Source organism: Camelus bactrianus, chromosome 7 (assembly GCF_048773025.1).
Source record: "Camelus bactrianus isolate YW-2024 breed Bactrian camel chromosome 7, ASM4877302v1, whole genome shotgun sequence".
NCBI lineage: Eukaryota > Metazoa > Chordata > Mammalia > Artiodactyla > Camelidae > Camelus > Camelus bactrianus.
This window is the reverse complement of record NC_133545.1, coordinates 14667164-14690837: the sequence shown is the minus strand read 5'-3', so window position 1 is coordinate 14690837 and position 23674 is coordinate 14667164. Positions and strand designations below refer to the sequence as shown.

General features: G+C 40.1%; 1 protein-coding gene and 1 long non-coding RNA gene across 3 annotated transcripts in view; one reads left to right on the top strand and one right to left on the bottom strand.

The window, feature by feature from the left end:
- Positions 1-3606: 3606 nt before the first annotated feature.
- The window catches only part of PTN (pleiotrophin), an 85659-nt gene continuing 65591 nt past the window's right edge, over positions 3607-23674 (bottom strand). The window contains exons 2-5 of one of the 2 annotated variants that reach the window (XM_010947494.3): positions 23016-23131; positions 21984-22157; positions 19650-19811; positions 3607-4353 (exon numbers count right to left, since the gene is read on the bottom strand). In XM_010947494.3, coding sequence (XP_010945796.1) covers positions 4301-4353; positions 19650-19811; positions 21984-22157; positions 23016-23130 — 504 coding nt within the window. In that variant the 5' untranslated portion in view covers position 23131 and the 3' untranslated portion in view covers positions 3607-4300. Of the gene's footprint in view, positions 4357-19649; positions 19812-21983; positions 22158-23015; positions 23132-23674 lie in introns of both variants that reach the window. The other variant, XM_010947493.3, reaches the window with a different exon arrangement.
- LOC141578128 (uncharacterized) lies at positions 6222-21977 on the top strand. The gene is made up of 3 exons (XR_012508070.1): positions 6222-8525; positions 13617-13788; positions 20820-21977. It is a non-coding gene; the product is annotated as an uncharacterized LOC141578128 (long non-coding RNA).

The following is a 23674-nucleotide window of genomic DNA, read 5'->3' as shown; positions in this document are numbered from 1 at the left end:
CCCTAGTAACTCCCCCTTCCTCCTTGCTACAAGACAGTAGACTGGCATATCTTTAAATAAATTGGTAAGAATTTTAATTATTAGCTATGACCACCTTAAAAGTATACAACTTTTGGACTTAAAAGTCTAAAATTTATATCACTTATTGCATGTATCTTAGTCTGTTGATCACTTATAGTAACTGAGGTTTTCATGTAATTCTCCAAGAATCTCATAAACTAAGATACTTGAAGATTTCTTTGTCCTGTATTTGATGGATCTGACAATCAAAAGACAGAGGAAAAAACTGATTCTCTGTGATTAGTGTATTTTATGTAACATTTGTATCTCCACTAAGACCACGTTGAGTGTGTGGATTCAGTCACTCTATCTGTATACTCTCTAGGGCACCCCTCCATTCCCTTAGGGATATGATCTAAGGATTTTCCACGTTGTCATTCTCCAATGTAGATGGTATGACTTCCATGCACGTTTCCAAAGAAAAAAAGAAAATACATGGCGATAATCTAGGTATGTAACCTCCTTAGCCAACACCACAAATAACTTAACACAGTAATTGTAATGGCTATATACATAATAAATGCATCAAACAGTGTTTTGATGGTTAAAGTTTTGTCCTTTAAAAAAATTACAACACAGAAATTGATATTGAGAGCTATTTGTTCTTCATTTTTCTTTTTAAATTAAAGAAAAAAACAACAAACAACAAATACATGTTGGTCTGCATCCCTTTGTGTTGAAATATTCTTGAATTCCATGATTTTACTTGTGACCCTAATAGGACTGAGCACTGACGTTCCTTTTGGTGTCTTATTTGGAAAAGTGAAAGGTTGGGAAGAACAGAAACAGTGGGGGAGGGGTGGATTTCTAAGACCATGATATGTTTTTCTTTTATTTCTAGGGGAATTAGAGTCCACATAGTTTTGAGGTAGGCGTTACTTGCTGAATGCTCAGAACAACACTGTGCGCCTTACTCCTTATGTAAATGTATCCCAAGACTATCTTCTTTAAAAAGTGATTGAAAACGCTGCTGCTTAGGTTTTCAGATGCAAGAGAGAAGTGTCTCTCACTGTCTGATTGCAGCAGCCCAGATAAAACAGGGGGGTACAGAAGAACAGTAATACAGGGGAAGACATGGAGATAATTTTTGCAACTCAGAAATAAGATTGTAGACAGTGAGAAGCATGTTTTACTCCAAAGAAGAATCTAAAGTTTGAGTTTACATAAGAAGTGTAGGAACATTCTCCTACACTCTCGCCTTCTGATTGATTCCACTTTTTAAAACTTAAGGGTTAAAACTAATTAAATTAAAAGGAAGCCAGCCAAAAAAAGGGGGCGGGAGGGATTGAATCCTTTGATATCCCACAGCCAAGGATGTTGATCTGCCTTATTACTTCTGAAGAAGATTAATGAGAAGAAACCCTTTGCCTCCCTCCATTAGAAAATCCCATGACCAAAGGTTAATAAAATTCAAATGTTTATGTTTTGGAACTATTTTAAAGCAACTCAAGAACAGTATTTTCTATTGTCTCATCCAGTACCTCCTACAGCATATTTACCTCTGTTTTTTCATTTAAAGAAGTTGTAAAACAATTAAGACTTTCAGAAGTATGGAGTCAAGAGTTACACATTATGGAAAATAGTGTGTCTCTCTTAATCCTAAAGAAGTATCTGTCTTCTTAGTGGGAAAATGACTGTAGCCTCTCTTTCCTCAAATAAGGCTTCTTATGGTCAAGGACCCACAAATGAAATTATGATTTTTTTTATGCCCACATCCTTCCACCCACACAACGGTTAACTATTCAGAGCATTAAAATCTGTTTGGACTTCTGCAAAGTCAACAAGACATTACAATGTCATTCCCGGAATAGAGTGTGATAGTATGCACCCGTTCAGAATAAATCAGAAAGTCTACCCGAGTCCAAGTGCGGAGGATGCAATCACTGAGCTGAATAAGGACATGTTCTGGTCAGTGAAGGATTGTTTTTGATGATTGGAAGGAGAGCTTGTCTTCAGTTTAAGGTCGTTTAAGGAAACACAGCTGACTTCCTCAAGGCTTAAAGAACACTAGGGCAAATTTCATAAAACTCAGTATGATTGGGAAGAGAGTTAGCTGGGGCACTCTGAAAAAAGTGAAGATGGTCTTTTCTTTCTCCCTGCTTGTGAGAGTCAGTGATTTTTGGAGCCTGTTCTTTTGTATTTATATTTTCAATACTCCCGTGAGGTTTTGCAAGGTGTTTAAAACTGGGGCTGGGGTAGAATAATTCTTGAGACTTTAATTTCATACCCTCTGCAGTGGAGATTAGCATTCCAACCCTTGCTTTAACAGAGAATCAGGGACTTATTTATATGGTTTGCTAGGAATCATCCTCCACACAGCGGAGAACCCCTGGCTTCCTGCCATGCCCTGTGAATAAAGGGGGCATGATAATTTACAGAACTGTTTTTCCCTTCAGGAGATTTTGTTCTAGTTTACCTTAGCTCATTACTGATTCATGGGCAGCTGTTTTGGCTAAATGATGATGGAGGAGCAATATTAGGTGAGAGGCTAACAAAATATGCTGAAGGCTTTTCCACCATCCCTGTCCTTACAGGGTGTTGCTGGCAAAAAACCCAGTCAAGCCTGCTTTCATCTCCTCCATCTGTCCCTGTGAGTACTTTTCTCTTGTTAAGGTTCACTTGTGAAAGAACTGCAATCACCATTCATGTTTTTGCCATTTGCATTTTTACAAGGTACTCTGCTTTTATTAAGCACCAATCCACAGACTGTTCCGTATATGTGCCCAAAAGTCCATCCCTGTTTATATCCCCCCATTAGCAGTTGGCTTTGACTTGGTGGGGAGATAGGGACCCCCTCAACATTCCTAGCTCAGGCAGAGTCTTCAGCCAGATGGCAAAACTAGTTTAGCTTTAAAGACACTTTGGCCGCATCATTAGACCAGTTTGTAATTATTTTAAGGTTAGCCCTAGGTATGTTGACACCATAATTTCTGAAAGTGGACTTAAGCGTTATCTCGGTAGATAAATGCTTGTTTATTGGGTCTTATCACTTTAAAATTAGAGGTGGCTTTTTCAAAAGAAATACTTTGAGGCTAATCCCGGTTGACTTCTGAGATATTATTTCTCTGAATAATAGACACACAGACTTATTTACTTAAAGACTGTGCTTACAGCCCAGCAGATAAGGGAGTTAGTTGTACAGATAGTCTGTGTCACTCACATGGCAGATAACAAGAGTAGGAATTCTTGTTTTATTGAAACCAAGTACAAGCTACCTTGCATGATGTTACTGATTTGAACTATGCAAGCCCAAACCTACTCAAGAGAAGAACATTTTTCTATTCCACCAAACCCTAGACCACTTTGGAACTTTTGTTCAATTTAGTGGCACCAGTCTACCTGTTATATACTGATAGAAAGTTGGAAAACTCACAGTTATAGATCTACATCTGCAGCTACAGCTACACCTGTATAAAATCTGTAACATTTGTGCCCACGAGTGATTTAATTAGTTTATATGATCAACTTTTACGGCTAACAGGTTGGCTGGGGGAGCGTAGGTGATAAAGGGAAAGGGTTACAATATCAAATTACTTCACACAAAAGCACCTTTTTTAGCATCACCTTGATTTATTCTCCTACTCTTTTTTTTTCCTCAGATGGAAAAATAATTTCATCAAGAAAACAAATATTTCTGCCAAAGTGAAATAATTTCATGTTTTAATACTTTTCTTAAAAAAAAAAGTTAACATTGAACTAGGGCATGCTCTAACCCCCTCCCCTCATTTTGCTGACTAAAAAAAATTTTTTAATCCACTGGCAGAAAACAAGATATTTTCCTCAAATAGAATGATCATATTTTATTGCTGCTTTGTTTAGTATGTATTTTTCTCAATTGGGAAAAAAAAGTCTAGGTGAAAAAATAACCTAACAAGAGAAGTAGTTTACATAGTCATAACATTTAAATTGCTGACAAAAGAAAAAAATGTAAAAAAAAAAAGATTTTAAATGTAAAATATCACGTAACTTCAAAAAACTTACCTCAATTTTCTATCATTTATCATGTACTATAAGTCAACTTTCTAAATAGGATTATAGTCCTTTATTATAAGCCCCTAGTCGTACTATGGTATACATTTAAAAAAAATGCTACTACGAAATTTTTCTTTTCGTTTCTGCCTATTGTATATTTAAGCTATAGATAATTTTTGAATAAAAAGCCTACGGTAGATATAAATGCAATAGTTAACTGATCCTGTTTGCTGATGTCCTTTTCATGTTCCACGGAAGGTGGCAGCTTTTAGTCCAGCATCTTCTCCTGTTTCTTGCCTTCCTTTTTCTTCTTCTTAGATTCTGCTGTGATTAAGAAGAAGAAAAAAAAAGCATTGCATTAGTAAGCATGGGGGAGGGAGCCACTTTTCTTATAAATGGCCAGGAATGAAATGATTAGATATATAGACAGGGGTGTGTGTGTGTGTGTGTGTGTGTGTGTGTGTGTGTGTGTGTGTGTGTGTGTGTGTGTTTGTGTCTGCTGTTGCCAGGAGGATGCCTATGGGAAGAGGCAGGAGTAATGCAGCCTACCTCTGTGTGTGAACACCTATAAATGCCTGTTATCTCATTGGTTGCCCCCGTTTGATAAACAACATACTGCCTGAAGGTACTTAGGAAATAGAAACACAGCAGGCATCTCTGAGAGAATAAGCCAGGTCAGTGCTCAGTGGAGAGCTACAAAGCTTTGCTTAGCCCTTCACCTCCCACATTCCCTCTCTGTGGGACTGTTGATAAGCCTTTTTTCTGGCAAACAATTTCAGAGTGCTTCCACTCCTGATCTGTTCTCTGCTTATACACTTGGCCAGCTATTAATATATGTGAACCACCTATGAACCTACCAAACACACAGCTTTGACCCTACAGAGACTCCTAGCCTTGGATGAAGCAAATGGAATGTACCAACGTGGGATAAGCCAGGTAAGTAAAACCATGAGAATTCAAATCAAAAGACTTTATCCTTTTCCACTCAATCATCTTGCCATCTCCCTTTTCCTAAGGAGAATGCAGTATAAAATAGGGCTTGTCAACTTTAGCTCCAAAGATAAGAACAGTCAGCATCACCTGCCTAGCAAGTGAAGTATATTGCTAAATGTTTCTAAGATACTTCCTCCACTCAGTCCATGATAGTGGCAGAAACGTGTGGGTTAAGGGCTGGAGTTTAAATTCTGGCTCCATCACTAAGTTACTATGAGACTCTGAGAAAGTTAATTCATGTATCTGGGTCTCAGATTCCTCACTTGTGAATGGGCATATGAAAATCCAAGTTAAATGAGTTGTATAAAATCCACTGAGAACAGAACACAGACTATATATAACATGTGCCAATAAAGGTTAGCAGTTATCATTAGTGTGATAATGATAACTTAGTGATAATAGACTAAGAACAAGAGGTAATTTCTCTGTAAAATTAATATACTTGGTCATCACCAAGACATTTGGACTAAGCGGGTCATTGAATGTGCTAAGCAACAGAGCAATACTGGGATGAAAACAATGGCCAGTAGGGATTAGGGATCATAGGGCAGGTGGGTGCTCAAGAGGGTCATAAGGCTTATGATGAGAGGGGACATGACATCCACCACAAATGTTATACAAAACCTAGCTTACACTTAAGCAGAGCTTGAAGTTTTCCATTCTTACCCTCACCACCTCTTCAGATAAGTTCCAACGTCCATTATATATTAGGGGAAGTAGTATTTGTGTACAGAGTCATTGTCCTGAGCTTCTTTTACTCAAGCTTCAAGGGTGCAATTAGGTCAGGAGTTGCTAAAATTTTGCTAAATTGCTGCTCCCAAGTATTCATTTTGTTCACGTATATCCCCAGCTTTCCGCCCTCTATACTGAAGAAACAATCTTTTACTCTGTTTTTACTTGTCATTATAAATGTCTCCTTCTCTTAACCCATGAAAGGTGAGATGACTGTAAGGTCAAAGAAGGTTTTATGTTTAATTTAGGAATAAATAGTCAGTGTCTGAACATTTAATAATTCCTAGTCTTTGGCTGACATTTTAAGCAACAGCTGTATATTAAAATGGTATCCTCAGGGAATAATCCAGGATGCCAACTGGAATAAAACTCTGATTTCCCTTGTCTCATATTCTCCAAAGCCCTTACTGGGGAATTCTCAGTAATTATAGTCCTCTAGCTCTCCAGTAGAGCTGGTGGTTGGGGCAACAGTTTGCATATTTTGGCTAGTAAATGGATCCCCATACTGATTAGGAGTTTGTAAAATTTTATTTCAAAACAATGAAAGTTATTCTGAACAATAGACACTATTTTATCTAACTAGCATAGGTCATTCATTTCAGGGAGCATTTTGGGAATGGGAATCTCTCCCCAGTTCTTGTTGGTGCAGGCAAGAGCACATCCTCTCTCTATTACCTGAGTCTGACATTTATTTTATATTCATCAATTAACAACTTGCTAAATACCAAGATATCAACCATTTAATCTGTACAATGTCAATCAATTTATTTTTCTGATGCAACCGGCAAATCATCATGGCATTCCTTTGACACACGACAGACCTTAAGTCCACCCTGGGTTCAATCTAAATAGAAAAATGAGGAGTCTTCAGTAAAAAACAGTGGAAAGAAGGAAGAACCTGCATTTGCATAAAGTTAGTTTGATTGCTCACATAGCAAATTGTTCAAATTTGAGAATAAAGAAGAAAATTGGGTCAGTAAAATTGCTTCCAATCAAAAGCATTTTTCTGGGTGACTTTTATGAACATTGTTCTGACAAACAAAATGAGCTTTGTCACTACTTGTCTCTGTGGCCTCAAAAACTTATAAACAACTTCTCAAGCTTTACCCAGTCTACATGAGGGTTTTTAATTAGTATCATGGAGTCTGTGATCTGGAAAGAACTTAATCCATATCTGCTATGTAACTGGTGAAGAAATAGAGGCCAAAAGAGTGTCAGTGATTCCTCAAGGTCTACAATGATCCAAAAGGACAGTCAGATGAGAGGCCATTCCCTGACTCTTTGACCTCCTCACGTAACACAGCACTGCTTCCATTCATCATCACATCTCTAGTAAATGCCTAATGGTCTTATTTTGTGCTTATCTGATGCCCGTTGTTCAAATCACTCCTTTTGCTTGAATCTCTACACTTATGCTTATTTCAGTTACGCATGAGCATCATTCTTTTTCTCTCTTAGTCTTTGGCCTTCAAACCCAGTCTTCAGACCATCAACCCCACGCTTCCACTGCCACCTCCATCTTGTTAATGCTGCCCGTTATTCAGGTACTTGGTATTTTTGACACTATTTCTCATTTGTTGACCTCTTGGTCTGAGCTGGAAGCCTATTACCTTTATTTTCCCTATTAGGGCACTTATCTCTAGTATTATAATGGCCACCAAAGTGTAAGCTATGTAGAAAACTCAAAATTTAGCCAAGAAAATTCTTTCTTTCAATGCACAGCAACTACTGATAGTAAAGAGAAGTCTTCACCTAGAGAATTGGTTCTAATTGATGTCGGCCACTTACCGGCTGTGTGATCTTGGGCAAACCAATCATTCTGCATGTGTTTCCTGTAAACTGGGGACCATAAAACCTGGTATATCCTGCTCAGAGGGCCATCATGAACATCACATGAGATTATGACCTTTGAGATCCCATTTTGCTACTACTGCATGAAAAACAAATACAGCAAATATACACTCTACACCCACTACATATCAGGCGCTGTTCTAGATGCTGGGAAATAATGTCAAACAAGACAAAATTCTGCTCCCATAGAGTTCACATTACAAGTGGTGTTTTCAAGACTGCTTTACGTGAGAGTCTTTCAAAATTGTGAAGTACTCTGTAAGTGTATTTATATTAAAAATCACGGGTATACAGCAGCTATTTTTATGGCTTCAATGCCTGTTTCTTTTGCTACATCACAGATGCATGATGTGGAAGAGAATGAATTAGTAGGAGAAAAAGTATGTCTATAGTAGATTTAGCTGAAGCGAAGAGAGGGTTTCTCCTCTCTGAATTATTTCATTCTTCTTAAAAAAATATTAATTACTATCCAGTTTTAAAAGTAATAACAGCTTATATAGAAAATAAAGAAACATATGGTAAAGAAATTACCCATGGATTTACAATATAGAGATGACATTTTTAGCAACAGATTCTATTCACGTTTCCTTTCTATATATATATATATATAATATATACCTTAACTAGGAACATGTTGACAGTTGATAAAGTATAAAAGTTCTACTGTGTTATTTTTCATGCCACTGCATACACTTTGAAACATGACCAAGAAGTATTCCTTTATGACATTCAGGCCCTTATTTTTTGTAACCCTTCTTCTTTTGTTGGTCAGCTGGCATGTTCTCACTTTTTATTACTATAAATAATGATTCAATGTGTATTTTTGCAGACAAATCATTGCATATTTAAGTTTTGTCCTACTGTATATGATTAGAAGAGGATCTGCTGGATCAAAGGACAGGATTTTAAAGCTCCAGGTATGTATTGACATACTTCTTTCTTGAAAGGAAGTACCAATTTAAATTTTTATCAGCAACTTATATAAGAGTCCGTCACAGTAAACTCATTCTCAAAAGGCAGATAACCAAACAGGATGCATCACTTCTTTTCCATCTACTCACAGGCCCTTTTAGAAATAGGATTGCCATGTGGTTGGTATAAGTAAACACTCACTCCCATTTCCAGTATTTGGGAAATCTGCAAGAAATAGGGTTGTGAGTGGGCACTGAAAGAAAGACATCAATTTAAATTTTTTTTTAAGATCTTGAGAGATGTTATTGTAAGATGCAGAAGAGTTGAAAATTCTGAAATAAGCTTATGTCATTTTCTTAGCAAAATGTCTTGGTTTGATTTCTTTTTTTCTGATGACCTGTTGTGTATATACAGAATATAAAAAGAGAATTAAGAGATGAAATTATTTGAGTACTTAACTAAAGTAAGTCAACTTGTTTGCTACTGATTCAAATAAAATGGCTTTGGGTCATTAAACCAATGGGAAGAACTATTGATTAGAATAGGAAGGAGATGTATGCCTTCTAAGAAGTGGAATTCCTATATGAGGAAGCTATGGACACTCTGAAGATTCAGAGGTCAAGAGTGCCAGAGGACAAGGACAGAGGGAGGTGTGCCACAGAGAGCCCTAAAGTTAACTAACCTGTGGAGACTTGTTCAATAAATCATGGAAACTGAGTGGAGGAAAAGGATCAGATTACTGTCAAACAGTAAAATCACAGTGTAAATAAATCCAGAAGTCTGGATACCACCAACACCCTTTTAATGCTTCGTGAACCTATTTAAAGGACCTCATTCGTTGCCTAGTGTCGTGGAAATATCTAATTTCTGCACTATGCCAGCTGTGTCTCAGAACTGATAATAAGGCTGGCTGAATTGTCAATGTACAACTCAGTGATCCACCAGGATTCCAGGTACTAGGCTTCCTAGCATGGTGCCATTCATTAAATTTCCCAGTATTTTGGTTTAAATTGACGTAGCATATATTAAGTGACACAATACGGGAAGAAATTTCTATATATTTAAAAATACAAAGTATAATCATTTAAATTTTTTCATAATACATTATTCTCAGATATAATTCAGTCCCACCTCTGTGGAGTAATTTGTTGTTTCTTTTTCAATTTCTTATTTTGTAATACCCCTCGCTTCATTTCCTCTTTTATGGACTCAGTGCATTTACTTCTAGGATTATGTATGGAATACATATGTACCTACATACATATGTACCTTCCGGCACCGGGCTTCTCCTCTGTGCTGCCCACGTGTGGGATACCTGTTCTTTCCCTCATGTCCACCTTCATTTTTGCTCATCACCTCTGTTTCATAACAATACCTCTCAATTATCTGCCCTTCTACACAAATTTGTTCTCTGATATCAAGGGCATTAAAGATCCTATACAAACTAAATATATCTGGACCCTTTGCGGCACCTCTGTTTTGCCCCCATTTACTTTGGGAGGTGACTCAGCACAACTGCATCGCGTCAAAATAGAAAGTTCAGCTACGAAAGTGCTGGTGAGTAATGTGGACTTAACTGTCAGTTTAGTGGAGATGAGGAAATTATTTCATCAACCACGCAGAGCAAGTTTGGTAAAAGTCCCTAAGCACGTCAGTTATTTTCCAAAGCAACGCTCCCTGTATCAGTAGACTAAGCTCTACTCCCTCCACCCAGAGACTACTCTCCGCAGCCTTTCAGCCGCTTTTCCCTCCTGTCTCTCCGTTTCCCTTTCTTTAAGTGAAGCAGTGGAGACAACCACTGGTTTCTCCAACCATCAAGGAGGAGTGCCTTTTAGGAGGTGCTTTCGGATACACATTTGCATGAGTGTGTCGAGGTCCCTCCCTGATCTGACCTATATGTGTGTGTACCAGGGAGACAGTCACCAATCAAACCTGTTTTTATCTCGGCACATTTACATCTTCCTTATGTAATAGCTACATCTACTCATGTGATTGGAAATGTAAAAACAACTGAAATCTTTGGTGGATTTTTCCTCTGAGAGTCACAAGAGAGAAGAGCAGTGAAGAAGGGAATCAGAGGTGCTTCATCTGTACGTCCTTTAATCTACGGCCTTTGCACTTGAATATAGTTGCAGAAAGAAACCAGAAAGCTATGCATGTGTCTGTGTGTGTGTGTGTTTGCATTCATATTCAGCTGCTACATTTTATCTTTTTCACCTTTGGCAAAAAAAAAAAAAGTTTTAAAGTACTAAATAAAATGGAAGAGAGGCAAATATAACTAAAGCAAGTGAAACTCTGCAAAGAATATATAACTTTATATAAGTAGCTTTGAGAATGTGGGTGCAATTATGCCTGTGTATTTGCAGGTGCAATAGCACGCAATTCTGATACCTGTGTTAGAGACTCGGGTGTGCGTGTGTGTGTGGCTTGGCAGTCACTACATGCTTGTCACACTTGGTGATACTGCCAGCCCCTAACTCCATTCCCATGTCTCCTAGTTATTTTGAAGAACCCTCAAAGTCAACTAAAATAGAGTGATACACTTAAATGCACGTGTAACACACACACCCAAAGCCATAGGTGGGGAATGAATGTTTAGGTTTCTTCTGTTCAGCAAAAGTGTCTTCCCCTTCCTCAGTCCACAGGCCACTCTCAAGACCTTACACTCCTTGACAGTGACCTCCCCACACTGACTTTTTCTGCATCAAATGCAGAAAAAAGAACATTTATTTCTGATACGATATTGAAATGTTTAAAAGCCTGTTTCTACAATAATGAGGGCATAGGTAGAAAATTTATCTTACTATAAAATATTATAAATTATATTGTAGTGTAAGTTAGAAATGAAATACATCATTGTAAACCATAGGTAGTTCCCAACTAGCACATCATTATTTTTCTATTATCATATCTGATCCTTAATGTTATATGACTGGTGCTACTGGAAATTCAAATTATGATTTATAGAAAAGGGGAAAAGCTTGAACTCCAGAATATTTAAAATTTCATTAAGTGCAGCTCCATAAATCACTTTTTACTTGCTCCAAAATGAATTTTTCTTTTTCGGTCCATGTATTAGTTGTTATATCCCCTACGAAAATTCATGTTAAATTCCTAATTCCAACACCTCAGCATGTGAACGTATTTGGAGACAGGGCCTTTACAGAGGTAATCAAATTAAAATGAGGTCATTAGAGCAGGCCCTAGTCCAGTGTGACTGATGTCCTTGTAAGAAGAGGAAGTTTGGACACAGACTCGCACAGAGGGAAGACGATGTGAAGACACCAGGAGAGGACGACCGTCTGTGAGCCAAGGAAAGAGGCCTGGAACAGATCCCTCCCTCATGGCGTTCAGAAGGAATCAACCCTGCCGAAACCTTGATCTCAGACTTCAAGCCTCCAGAATTGTGAGAAAATAAGTTTGTGCTGTTTAAGCCGCCCAGTCTATGGAACCTTGTTACAGCAGCACTAGCAAACTAATACTTCAGTGAGCAAAATTTCACACTTTCATTTTTATATATCCTTCAGGTCAACCTCATTAGTTGTGAAGATGCAAAATACATGTGAGCTTATTGTTATTTTTGAAAAATTTGTCCCCTAGATTTTAAAAGACATCATTTAAATATATGACTTTGGTACTGCATATTCTAGGGTTGTGAGCTCTCGGCATTAATCCACTCACCTGTCTCTACCCTTGTCCCCCAGAGTCAAGCAGGGGAGCTCCACTTCCCCGCCGCAGGATTCCTCCCACCCCCAGGCACCCAATGCTCTGTCCACAGCAGCAGCAAAGGTTAGATCTAAAGACATTTTCCTGGATTTCTCTTCATTTTTTAGACCACAGCCTTCACAGCAGCTTAATTGATTCCTCTTGTGCATCTGGGCAAGATCTGAAAATAAAGTTTTTATGTCTTCTGTAGAATAAAAATAATTCCTGAAATTATTTTCACCTTGCAGGAGCGAGTGCTGTGAGTGTGTGTGAACCTACAGTAAACAGCTATGGGCCTGGGCCCCAGTGTGCCCCAGCAGTAGGACACCAGGAAGATCTTTACCAGCTTCTTGCTCTTTGGATTTCTGAAGAGCTCTTCTGCAAATACTGTTTATTCCTCTAGAAAAAGTCTTTTTCTCTTTTCCCTGCCTCTGTGCACTGAGCAACAACCAGCCGGCTTTGATTTCCCTGGAGGTTCCTGAAGGCTGTGCATCAGGGCAAAGCCAGCTGGAGTCACTGGGACGCTCGCTGCACAGTGTCTCCGCCGGCAGCGTTTGTTACCAGGACACCAGTGCCTTGGATCCTATGAATAGCATCTCTGTGAATCTCACAGTGGAGAGGAGGCAGTCCTGAATCCAGCCCAGGGTTGAGCCTGGGAGGACACTAAGTGTAATGGATGCACTGCAGTACTGTGTCTTACTCTGGAGGAATTCAGGCTCTCAAGGACTGCAGCTTGAGAAATGCAGCACAAAATTTTATCATGTGCCTTCATGCAATTGTTACACAAAGACACGCTTGAGTCAGAAATTATCTGACACCACTCAATCAATGGTAAATGACCCTAAACACACTTATATTAATGTTTTAGAATTATCATTAAAGCGAAAACCAAAATTATTCATTTATTTTAGAATACCCAAAGAGATCTCATAGGAAGCACTGAGTTTTGGAAGCATTGGTCTAACAGAAAGAACTGTGGACACAGACTGTCCTGGCCTGAAGTTCAAGCCTGACCCCTTTGGCTGGGTGACCTTGTGCAAGCTGCAACCTTAGCGTCCTCATTTGTAAAACACGACCCAAGCTCCTTGGGGCTGCCGTGGGCATCAAGTGAGACAGCGCATGCTAAGGGCTTAGTATAATGCCTGTCACATAGAAAATACTCAATAAATTGCAGCTACTTTTATGATGCTTAAGAAATGCTGATGACAATTGCTCCAACCTAAAACACAAAGCAGAAGTTCTCAATCCAGAAGTTAGTAGGGAGCAATGTAGAAGCTTCAGGGGGAAAAAAAGACGATCCCTCCGCTCAGTAACTAATTAGTGTGAAGAATGCTCTATTATGCAGCCTTCCTTAATACTGACTATTATATATCTGCTTTGTGTGTGCACAGCTGATGAGCCTCTGAGCGTGGAATTTACCAAGGGAGATGAAGGCAGATACACAGTGTGAAGTAAACCCTGCAAATATTTATAGTTCCTGGTTCTAACATCTGTCACGACAATTAGAACTAAAAATTCGTTAATAAGGATGGAAGTAAAACACCCAGGTGGCTCTTCTTCCAGGTGAGTGCGCTGTGCTTTACCTGTGATCTCTCTGCACATTTTTTTTTTTTTGTAGCCAGTGAATGAATGATGTGCTCTAGTGAGCCAGACCAGGATAGTGTAGCCAGACCTGGACACATCATTCATTCATTCCTCATGTCAGTACTATTTGTTGAGCTCCTCGCACAGACTAGGGTCAGTAACTCACACAGGTGAATGGGTTGTGGCTCCTGACCTCGAGAGGGTCAGTGTGGGGCAAGGCAGATGTGCACTCACTGTGGAGGATGGATGAATACAGAGAAGTCAGCCGTCGGAGAGAACGCAGCCACTCCAGGCTTGGGAAGGGAAGTCTGGCAAGTGTTCACACTGATCTCTTTTCTAATTTTTGAACAAAACAAGCTCTTTTTGGCCTCAAGGACTTTGAACTTCCCCATGTTTCATTTAGAACACTAGTACGGCTAGCTGCTTCTCTGTCTTCTAGTCCAAGTTCAGAAGTTGCCTCTCAAAGGAAGCTTTCCCTGGTCACTCTAACTTGGCCCCTCCTCCTCTTAGTCCCGCGAACACTTGGCTCTTTAGATTTTAAGACTACTTACCCCAATATGTAGTTCTTATTTTAATTATTAGTTATTTATTTTGGTCACTATTATCTACCCACCACTAGAACGTAGCAGTACCACCTGTTCCATTGTAGGCTTTTCATAGATTTTAGAAATAAACAAGAAAATTGGAAATAATGCCAAAGCACCGGATGCTTCTCTCTTTCATAGCATTTGCCACTCTGTGCAGGACATTGGAATTCATTCTCGGGCTTCTCCTATTGCACTAGAGGTCCATAGAGGTCATTGATTTATACCTCATGCTAACTCTAACCTATAGCACCCACTCCAGAATATTTGTTGAATGAATAAGCTGGGTTTTACAGAATGGAATGTAGGAGGTATAGAAGAAGGAGAATGGGTTCCAGGTTTCTAGAACCACAGGTGCAGAGAAATGGACATATGAGAAATCATGGCCCATTAAGCCACCTCCGGGAGTTTGGTGTGGCTGGGGCAGAGTACACGGCAACGTCTGGAGCAGGGATCCAGCAAAAGCCAAATAGGATGATACATGAGCAGCATGTCCTGCTAAGGAGCCAGGACCTGGGGCTGATGGGAAGCCATGATAAAAGAGGGATTTTAGGAAGAATAAATGGGTCTGAAATTCTTATCTTTTTTAGATAAGAAACGGAGCTACCAGTGTTGAATATACAGGGGTAGGAGCTGTGCATAATGCAGGAGATCTAGAGTCAGACTGCCTTGCATTCAAGTCCTGGCTCCTCTGCTTATTAGCTGTATCACTTTACATCAGGCATCTCTGAGCCTCAGTTTCCTTATATGTAAAAGGAGGGATAATCATAGTAACTATTTCACAGAGTCTTGTGACTATTCAGTGACACAGCATATGAGCAATGTACTCAACTGTAATCAAAACCTACTAGGCTCTCAAGAAATATTAACTATAATTAGTATTATTGTAATCACTATAATTTTTTTGCCTGAAAAGATGCTGAGGGAAACACTCATCTCCATTTGGAAGGAAGGAAATGGTCTTTAGAATACTGCACATTTATCAAGCATTTTTATGTAAGTTACTTCATCTTTACAACAGTGCTGTGAGATATTCACTGTAGACTTTTGTTTACAGAAGATGAAACAGATATTCTAATAAGGAAGGGGCAGAATTAGATCTTCTTGCTTCAAGTACAGTATCATAGATGGAAAGTTAAATACAGATGTTCAAAGATTTCCTCAAACAGAGTAAAAAAGAAATGAAAACCTTGAGGCCAAACTGAATGAGTGTTTCCCTCTGATCAAGAAGAACAGAAGTCCCGTAAGATACCCTAGGCTGCCTCTTTCTGGTCAAATCCAAGGGCAGCAGCCATCAACCCCACTGTGGGTCACAGGGGGAGGGATCCCATCCCAGGCTGGCCTACAGTGGGAGTCTGTGCGTTCACCTCTCCCAGCACAGTTAAAATCTCTCAGTCCAGCAAAGCTCATCACAGGGTGTTGCCCTGCTCATTACCAAGGGATGTCAGAGCCCAGAAAATAGAAAGACATGTAGGGGAGCCTCTTTTACCTTTAAAAGAACTAACAAAAGAACCTATGTAGCGGGAGAGAATTGAGAATGCTGGGGATATCCCTTTACTGACCCTCTTTCACATTTAATAATCAGCTGCCAAATGCTGTGTCCTGCACACAGCTGAGTCTCTCACTTAAAAAGTTGCTTTTCTTTTTATCTTTAAAAATAAATTGTCAAACCTGAGAGGGCTAGGCGTGATCCAAAAGAAAAAAAAAAAGCAGCAACATGGCAAAACTTCTAGAAGTAGCTGGGAAGAAATCTAAGGGATTGGGGTTATGGTGAGCACGGAAATTTAACAAGGATTTGGTAACAGCAGAGCATGAATTGGTGGACAGGACAGCAGGAGGGACTAACACTGTTGCCTAGACCACCTGTAATGTAGACATCCATCCATGTGCTCCCGCCCCTGCCTGTCCTGGAAACCATTTGAGAATAACCTTCTGTGAGACAAACTTGGAAACAGATATGCATGCAAAGCTGGCCTGTTGGTATTAAAAGGAGCTTCACAACACTCCTTAGGACCACAGCTCCGCTTCAGATGGGCCCATCCTACCAACTTGCTAGGTCCTAGTCAAATTCTCTGGCCCTTCTGGAGATTCTGTGAGCTGCATGACATCCTCAATCAACCCCTTTCTGCTTCATTAGCTAATCTAGATCTTGCTGCAACTAAAAACTCTGACAGATATAGGATTTTCTTAATTAAAAACTTCCATTAATACTCGCAATCTCTTTTCCTAAGAAATGAAAACTTCAAGTGTCCAACATAATTTCTCACCAATCTATCCCTGCCAGATTCTGGCAGCAATTAAGCAAATTCTAATTACAGTCTTTTAGTCAATCAGTGACCATCCCCAGAGCAATCCGTTCCCACCCCAGGAAAGCTACATTCCAACTTTGCATCTTTCAATTCTTATGTCTACGTAAGAGTTCCAATATTCTCTCCTCTTCTGGGTATATAATTTAGAAATGGATGACTAAAACCTCTCTCATAATAATACCTACTTTCAAGGATATATGGAATTTTATAAGATAATATTTGTAAAACACCTATAGCAAAGGGCAAGAGTAGAAACAGAACAATACTAATGATAGCAGAGATTCCCTTTCATTATTACTTGTTTTTCCATTGATGAGAATTAAATGAGCTCTCTTAAGTGTAGAACTTCACAAAGGGAAAGCCAGAATGTCCACTCATGGCTATTTGAGAAAAACAGTATAAAAATATACACAACCCACATATTCTATTTGGACATTTTACTTAAACCAAGAAAAAGAATGTCCTGGAAAGTGTGTGTGAATCCCATGAAGAAAACCTTCTATCTGACACCTCTCCCTAGCTCAACTCGTAGTAAAGATTTTTCTTTGTGCAGAGTTCCTGGTGCCAAAACGGCATCCGTAGAACCTCCGTTGTTGAGAGGGAAAAGACTGGTTAGTTTTAACACAGGCATGTTATGCACAAACAGAAGGCTACATTTTAATGATCTACAAAGTGCATAACTGGCAGTTCTGTGAAACACAGAACTCACTTACCCCATTTCCAATGAATTACACACCTTAATTTTGACATATAAAGAATTACAGAATGTCTCTACCCACTTGATATATGCTTACTACCATTTTTCAAGGTAAAGCCTGAACCTAACTTCTAACCTTCCTTACATGCCACTGGATGGAAAACGTAAAAGAGTGAACTATTCACCAGTCCAGTTAAAAAAGGAACTCATTTAATGTATTCACCAAGTATCCTGAGGGGTCTTTCTTAATCATGTCCCCACTTTGACTTAATCCGAACTCTTCAACATTTTCCATATACACCTAGCCCCACCACCATCCACCACCTAATCCTGCTCCATTTTTTTCCTCCCCAGCCATTAAGCTGCAGTTTCTCTTATCCCCCGAGAGAACAGGGACAGCAGGTGTGCTTGAGCGTGTGTGTGTGTATGTATGTGCACCTGTGTATGTGTGGTCTCTGAATTTCCCACGAGAGCAGTAATTCTCAATTTTGGCTGATACTGAAATCTCCTAAGGAATATTTTAATTTTCAAAACTACTGATGCTGATTTAGTTGGTCTGGTTTATGCCTGGACACCAGGATTTTTATAAGTTCCAATTGAAAATTCCAGCATGTATCCCAGGTTGTGAATCACTGGGCTGGAACACAGAGACATCTTCAATCCCTTTTCTTTTTGACTCTATATTTATGCTGAATATTTTGGTTTTCTGACTGGGTTAAAAATCAATCAGTTTGGAAACTGTATCTCTGATGTTCTTCCAGTTTGGGGAATATCTCACTGAAGAGATGAGGCTACTACTTTTCATTAGATCTGTGTATTTGTCTCCAGACAAGTGACATGTGTACAGCTGGCAAAGGAATTCAGTGCAAGGACCCCACCCCCATGTCATGCCTTCCAAATACACACTACAAGCCGCAGAGATTTCCCTGACCTGTAAGGGGCAGCCTGAATCCTAGATGTGCACCTGCAGGTCTAGCCTGCATCTGGCCATCCTGAAGTTGAAGGTAACCATTTCTATGGACAACTCCCTGTGAAATGAGCCCATTCTAACCATTAGCAGCAAGTCAGCCAATCCTCCCCAGTTGCTGGGGATTTTCTTTTCCTATTTTCATTTATTATGGACTTCATGTTCATTTTTCTGGGTTTCTACTTATAATTAACCTGGCCAGTATGAGTTTTCAGGTCCATTTCAGAGCTCAAGTATAAACAGAGGCCAAAGAGATGTTTTAATTTAGAGTTCACTGAGGCCCACGGTATTCATTTGCTGGGGGTGGCTTCTTCTGAGGTCTCTCTCCTCGGCTTGTAGATGGTTATCTTCTCCCTGTGTCTTCACATGGTCTTCCTTCCGTGTTTGTCTGTGTCCTAAACTCCTCTTCTTACATGCCAGCCATATTGCATTAGGGCCCACCCATATGACTTCCTTTAACTTTTAATTACCTCTTTAAAGGCCCTGTCTCCAAATATAATCACATTCTGAGGTATTGAGGGTTAGGACTTCAACATTTTAATTTTGGGGGATTTAACTGAGACTATACAACCGTGAAATAAAAGAATTTGTTGCCTTCTTGTCTTCCCTCAGCTGGGATTCTATTTTTATGAAACCATGGCCATGATATTGTTTGGCTGACTTTCTCCAGCATAAGAGCAGAGTCTGACTTTTTGGGAATGACTAGAAAGAGAGCTCCACATAATTCTGAAGTTCCATGATAAATGTACTGAATAAGTTAATCTAACTAAACAAATAGAAAGGCTCCGAAAGAAATATAAGAAATACAGAACTTACCAGGTGGTAGAAAATGGAAAGATGGAAAATAAATTAACTGATTTCACAAAAACGATAAATGCTTGATGACCTAGGAGACGCCTGACTTTAAACCTTCAGCTTCGTGGTCTTCCTAAGCTTGTTCACTCCTGTCAGGACGCAGTCCTGGTTTGGGGCTTGGAATTTATAGCCAACACAGAGCTATATATTTAGAGCATAGAGTTTTAACTGGCGGTTTTGCTAAGTGGTTTATTTGTGCTAGGAGACTGTTTCAGTCCCTCTGTCTGTGCAGAGGACTTCAATTTGAATTCACCAACTGCCTGCTGAAAAGTACTCACGTGATGTTCAATGTATTTATTTTTCAATCCCTTTCTGAAGGTAATTCACCCAAGTTTTCCTTCTGGAAAATTTGAGTCTGCACATCTGAAGATCCCACCTGAGTCCATCATTCCGTTCACATTAAAACTGTGGTAACGGCAAGAACCCACCTTGAGGTTTGGGCTTAGTCAGTTTGCCACAGGGCTTGGAGATGGTGACCGTCTTCTGGCAGTCCGCGTTGTGGAGGGCCCGCTTCAGGCTTCCGGTTCTGGTCTTCAAGGCTGTGTTCAGGTCACACTCTCCCCAGGCCTGGAACTGGTATTTGCACTCCGCTAAAGGCAGGGTAGGACCAAAGAGACATCTCTGAGTTCCTCTGGGCGTGCCATGAAAGAAGACACACTTTTGTCTATAACTTTTTGTAGTGAAGTAATTGTCGGTTCACGTGCAGTGGTAAGAACTAGCACAGAGAGATCCCACTGACCCTGCACCCAGTTTCCCTCAGTTGTGCTGTCACACAGAGCTACAGTCCAACAGCACAACCAGGAAACTGACTTGGATATTCCATGGAAGTCATTTAGGTTTCCCCAGTTTCACAGGCACTCATTCATGTATGTGTTTGTGCATACATTTAGTTCTGTGCGACTTTATCATGTGTAGATGGGTGAGTACCCCCACCATGGATATTCGAGCAAGTTCTAACACAAGAGTCCCTTGGGTTTTCCTTTTCTAGTCACAGCTTAGCTACCTTCTCCCTTTCCCACCTCCTTAACCACTGGCAATTACGAACCCATTCTCCATCTCTATAATCTTGTCATTTTAATAATGTTATATAAGTGAAATCATACAGCATATACCTTTTAAGGTTGGCTTTTTTCACTCAGCAGAATTTCCTAGAGGTCCATCCAAGTTGTGTGTCCCGAAAGCCTGTTCTTTGTATTGCTGAGCACTACTGCATGGTATGGATGGACCTCAGTTTCTTTAACCATCCACCAGTTGAAGGATATCTGGGTTATTTCCAGCTTTTGGCTACAACAAATAAAATGCTATATACATCCACGTATAGGTTTTTTATACGAGCGTAAGTTTTCATTTCTCTAGGATAAATGCCTAAGAGTGAAACCACTGCACTGTACGGCAAACACAAGTTTAGTTTCATGAAAAGCTGCCTGACTCTTCCCCAGTGTGGTGGTACCGTTTTACATCCCCGTCACCCAGGCGTGGGTGATCTAATTTCTCTGCATCCTGGCTAGCATTTGAGGTTATTTCTAATTTTATCCATTCTGATAGGAGGGTAGTATATAGTGATATCTCACCGATATCTCATTGGCTTTCATTTTTAGTTCCCTAATGGAGAAAAGCTGTGGAACATCCTTTCGGGTGTTTATTTGCCACCTGGATATCCTCTTCGGTAAGATGTTTGTTCATGTCTTTTGCCCATTTTCCAACTGGATTGTTAGTTTTGAGAGTACTTTGTATATTCTAGACACAAGACCTTTAAGACAAACTTAAAGACGCTTTGCACATAAGTCTTTAGGGAACCCATATATAATTAAAGATCAAATGTATCTGAATTTCACCATGCCTTTATAGAATTTACCTCCATTCATAAAACATACCTCAAAGGTTATAGAGAATGAAAAAGATACAGCATGTATGTTTGTTGTCCTTCTCTGGCCTATAGGCCAGAGTACGTTTCTGTAGACCAGTGAGAAAACTGGGGCATCATGCTCTACCATGGCTGAGAAAGACAAAGTGTCTAGAATGTGAAAAAAACAGGCAATTTGGGTGTTCAATAATGGGCTTAAAGTTGGAAGTGCTGGGAGACTCCTTCCCAAATAGGTAGATGAGGTCCACATGAAACTGGCAATAGCCAGTGAGAGGAAGTCTATGAAACGTGGCTTACAGCAGCCCTGCTCGATTTGGTAAGTAAATCTATGAACTGGTGTGGAGAGTCAGGAGGGAGCAAAAGAGAGAGAGGCCCTGAAAGTAACAGAGATCTGGAGAAGGAGGAGAATAAATAAGAAAAGGGAAGGGAAGACAAAGGAATCTAGAACGAGAAGGAAAGAGAAGCTGGATGGACGGACACCGTTAGGAGGGCTCCAGGGTGGACTTTCCATCCCTGTTGGTAAGGCACTGGGTCTCAATCAGGGACTATTTTGACTCCCCAGGAAACATGTGGCAACATCTGAAGATAGTTTCAGTTGTCACAGCTGGTGAGGTGGGGAGCACGACCAGAAGCTGATGGGTGGAGGCCAGAGACACACCTAAATATCCTACAGTGCACAGAACAGCACTCTCTCCAGGACAAAAAAAAACTCCAAAACGTTAGTAGTACTGAAGTTGAGTAATGCAGGGTTAGGCAAGATGCCTGGTTATTTTGTATCTGATAAAATAAACTTGTTAAAATAACTAGAGTCAGCCTCAAAAAGATATTTGGTGGAAGAATGCAAGGATTATCCCAGGGCGGACGAGGAAATCAGTAGGACAGGAGGGGTGGGGCTCACCTCCAAACTGCTTTTTCCAGTTGCAGGGGATCTTACATCTCTGGGTCTTCATGGTCTGCTTACACTCCGCTCCGGTCCGGGTGCCCTCCCGGGTGCCCAGCCCGCAGTCGCCACTGGTGGGCACACACACACTCCACTGCCATTCTCCACAGTCAGACTTCTTCACTTTTTTTTCTGAAAGGAAGGAAAGATAATCAATGCCCAGAGCACTCTTTAGCTTCTAGGTATAACTAAATTCATTCCTGAGAGCCTTAACTGCTTGGTCTGTGCTTCTCACCTCTCTCTCCAGCATCCAGCAGAGTAGGAGCGGGAGAGGTGTTAGCCGAATAGTTGGCTCAATCGATGACCAAGAGGAAAAGGGAGAAAGAAGCTAGAACTATTATTAACTTAACTCTTACTATGTGCCAGGGACCTTGCTAAGTGATTTGCTGACATCTCCTTTTAGAAGCAGACATTTCTATAAAAGAGAAGACAGTCAAACCAGATAAATTTTAAAAATGAGAAGATATTGTATGAGCAGTAGCAGTTGTCATGTTATCCATTTCAGCGGAAGGCGATGTTCCTTTCTCTGCCGCGTGGATGGAATAGCACAATGTAAATGTGGTGGGTCACAGATGTAAACCGACTCCCAGCTCCACAGCCTCCTTAGGACGTGGGGAGTGACACGGAGAAGGTGCTTCACGCTCTCTGAGCTTCGGTTTCCTCCTTTGTTAATATGAGATAAAACCAAAGTTCCTTGCGGGCCCCTTTTTGAGGTAGAGCATCAGCATAAGTAAAACACCTGATTGCTCATCATTTCCTGTACTTAGTAGCTGTTAATACGGTCATTACATTAATGGTCATCATCTGTATTTCAGGACTTACGATGGGGGGGAAGGGAGGGGATGTCACTTAGGTTCCTCTAAATACTCAGAAGGAGGGAAGGAAGGAAAGGTGGGGGAGGGAGGGAGGGGAAAAGGACGAAAATCAGGTAGCTGGATTAGATGGACATCAGTCACTGAGGAGGTTTGTGCTCGTAACTGCACTGCTTACCTGGTTTCTCTTTCTTCCCTGCTTCCGCAGTGTCCACAGCTGCCAAAATGAAAATGAATGCCAAGAAGGCGGCTGCAAATTTTCGACGCTGCTGCAGGTACTGTTGGGGCTGCATTCTAGGGAGAAACAGAGAAACAGAAGAAGGTGGTTTCAGCCTAAGTCAGGGAGGAGGGCTCACTGAACTCCTGAACAAAGGGCTCCATTTTCCTTTTCCTGAAATATTAGATTTTTAGGGAGATTTATATCAATTATATCGGGCAGAATTCTATCGCTTCTCCAACAGCCACTGAAATAAGTTCTCTTCGGCAATCAGTCACGTATTCAGGGACAAAACACAACAGTTCTCGATATAAGACTTCACACAGCCATTTGTTAAGTATGATTCAAGAATTATGGAAGCAGAATAATTTTGATGGCATGTTTTGGGGCAGATTCCCACAGTAAATCTCGCTGATAGTGACACTTGGTAATGTCATTTCCTATAGTCATCCCTATGATTCCTGACACTTCCTACAGATAACCATGGTATTGTAGTACACATGGATAACTCGAATGGACACAATGAATGGATTACCTATGCAAGTATATGTTTGCTGTTATCTTTAGATGTATCAGTAATGACCAATAGCTCCGATTTTTTAATCATTTTCATAATTATG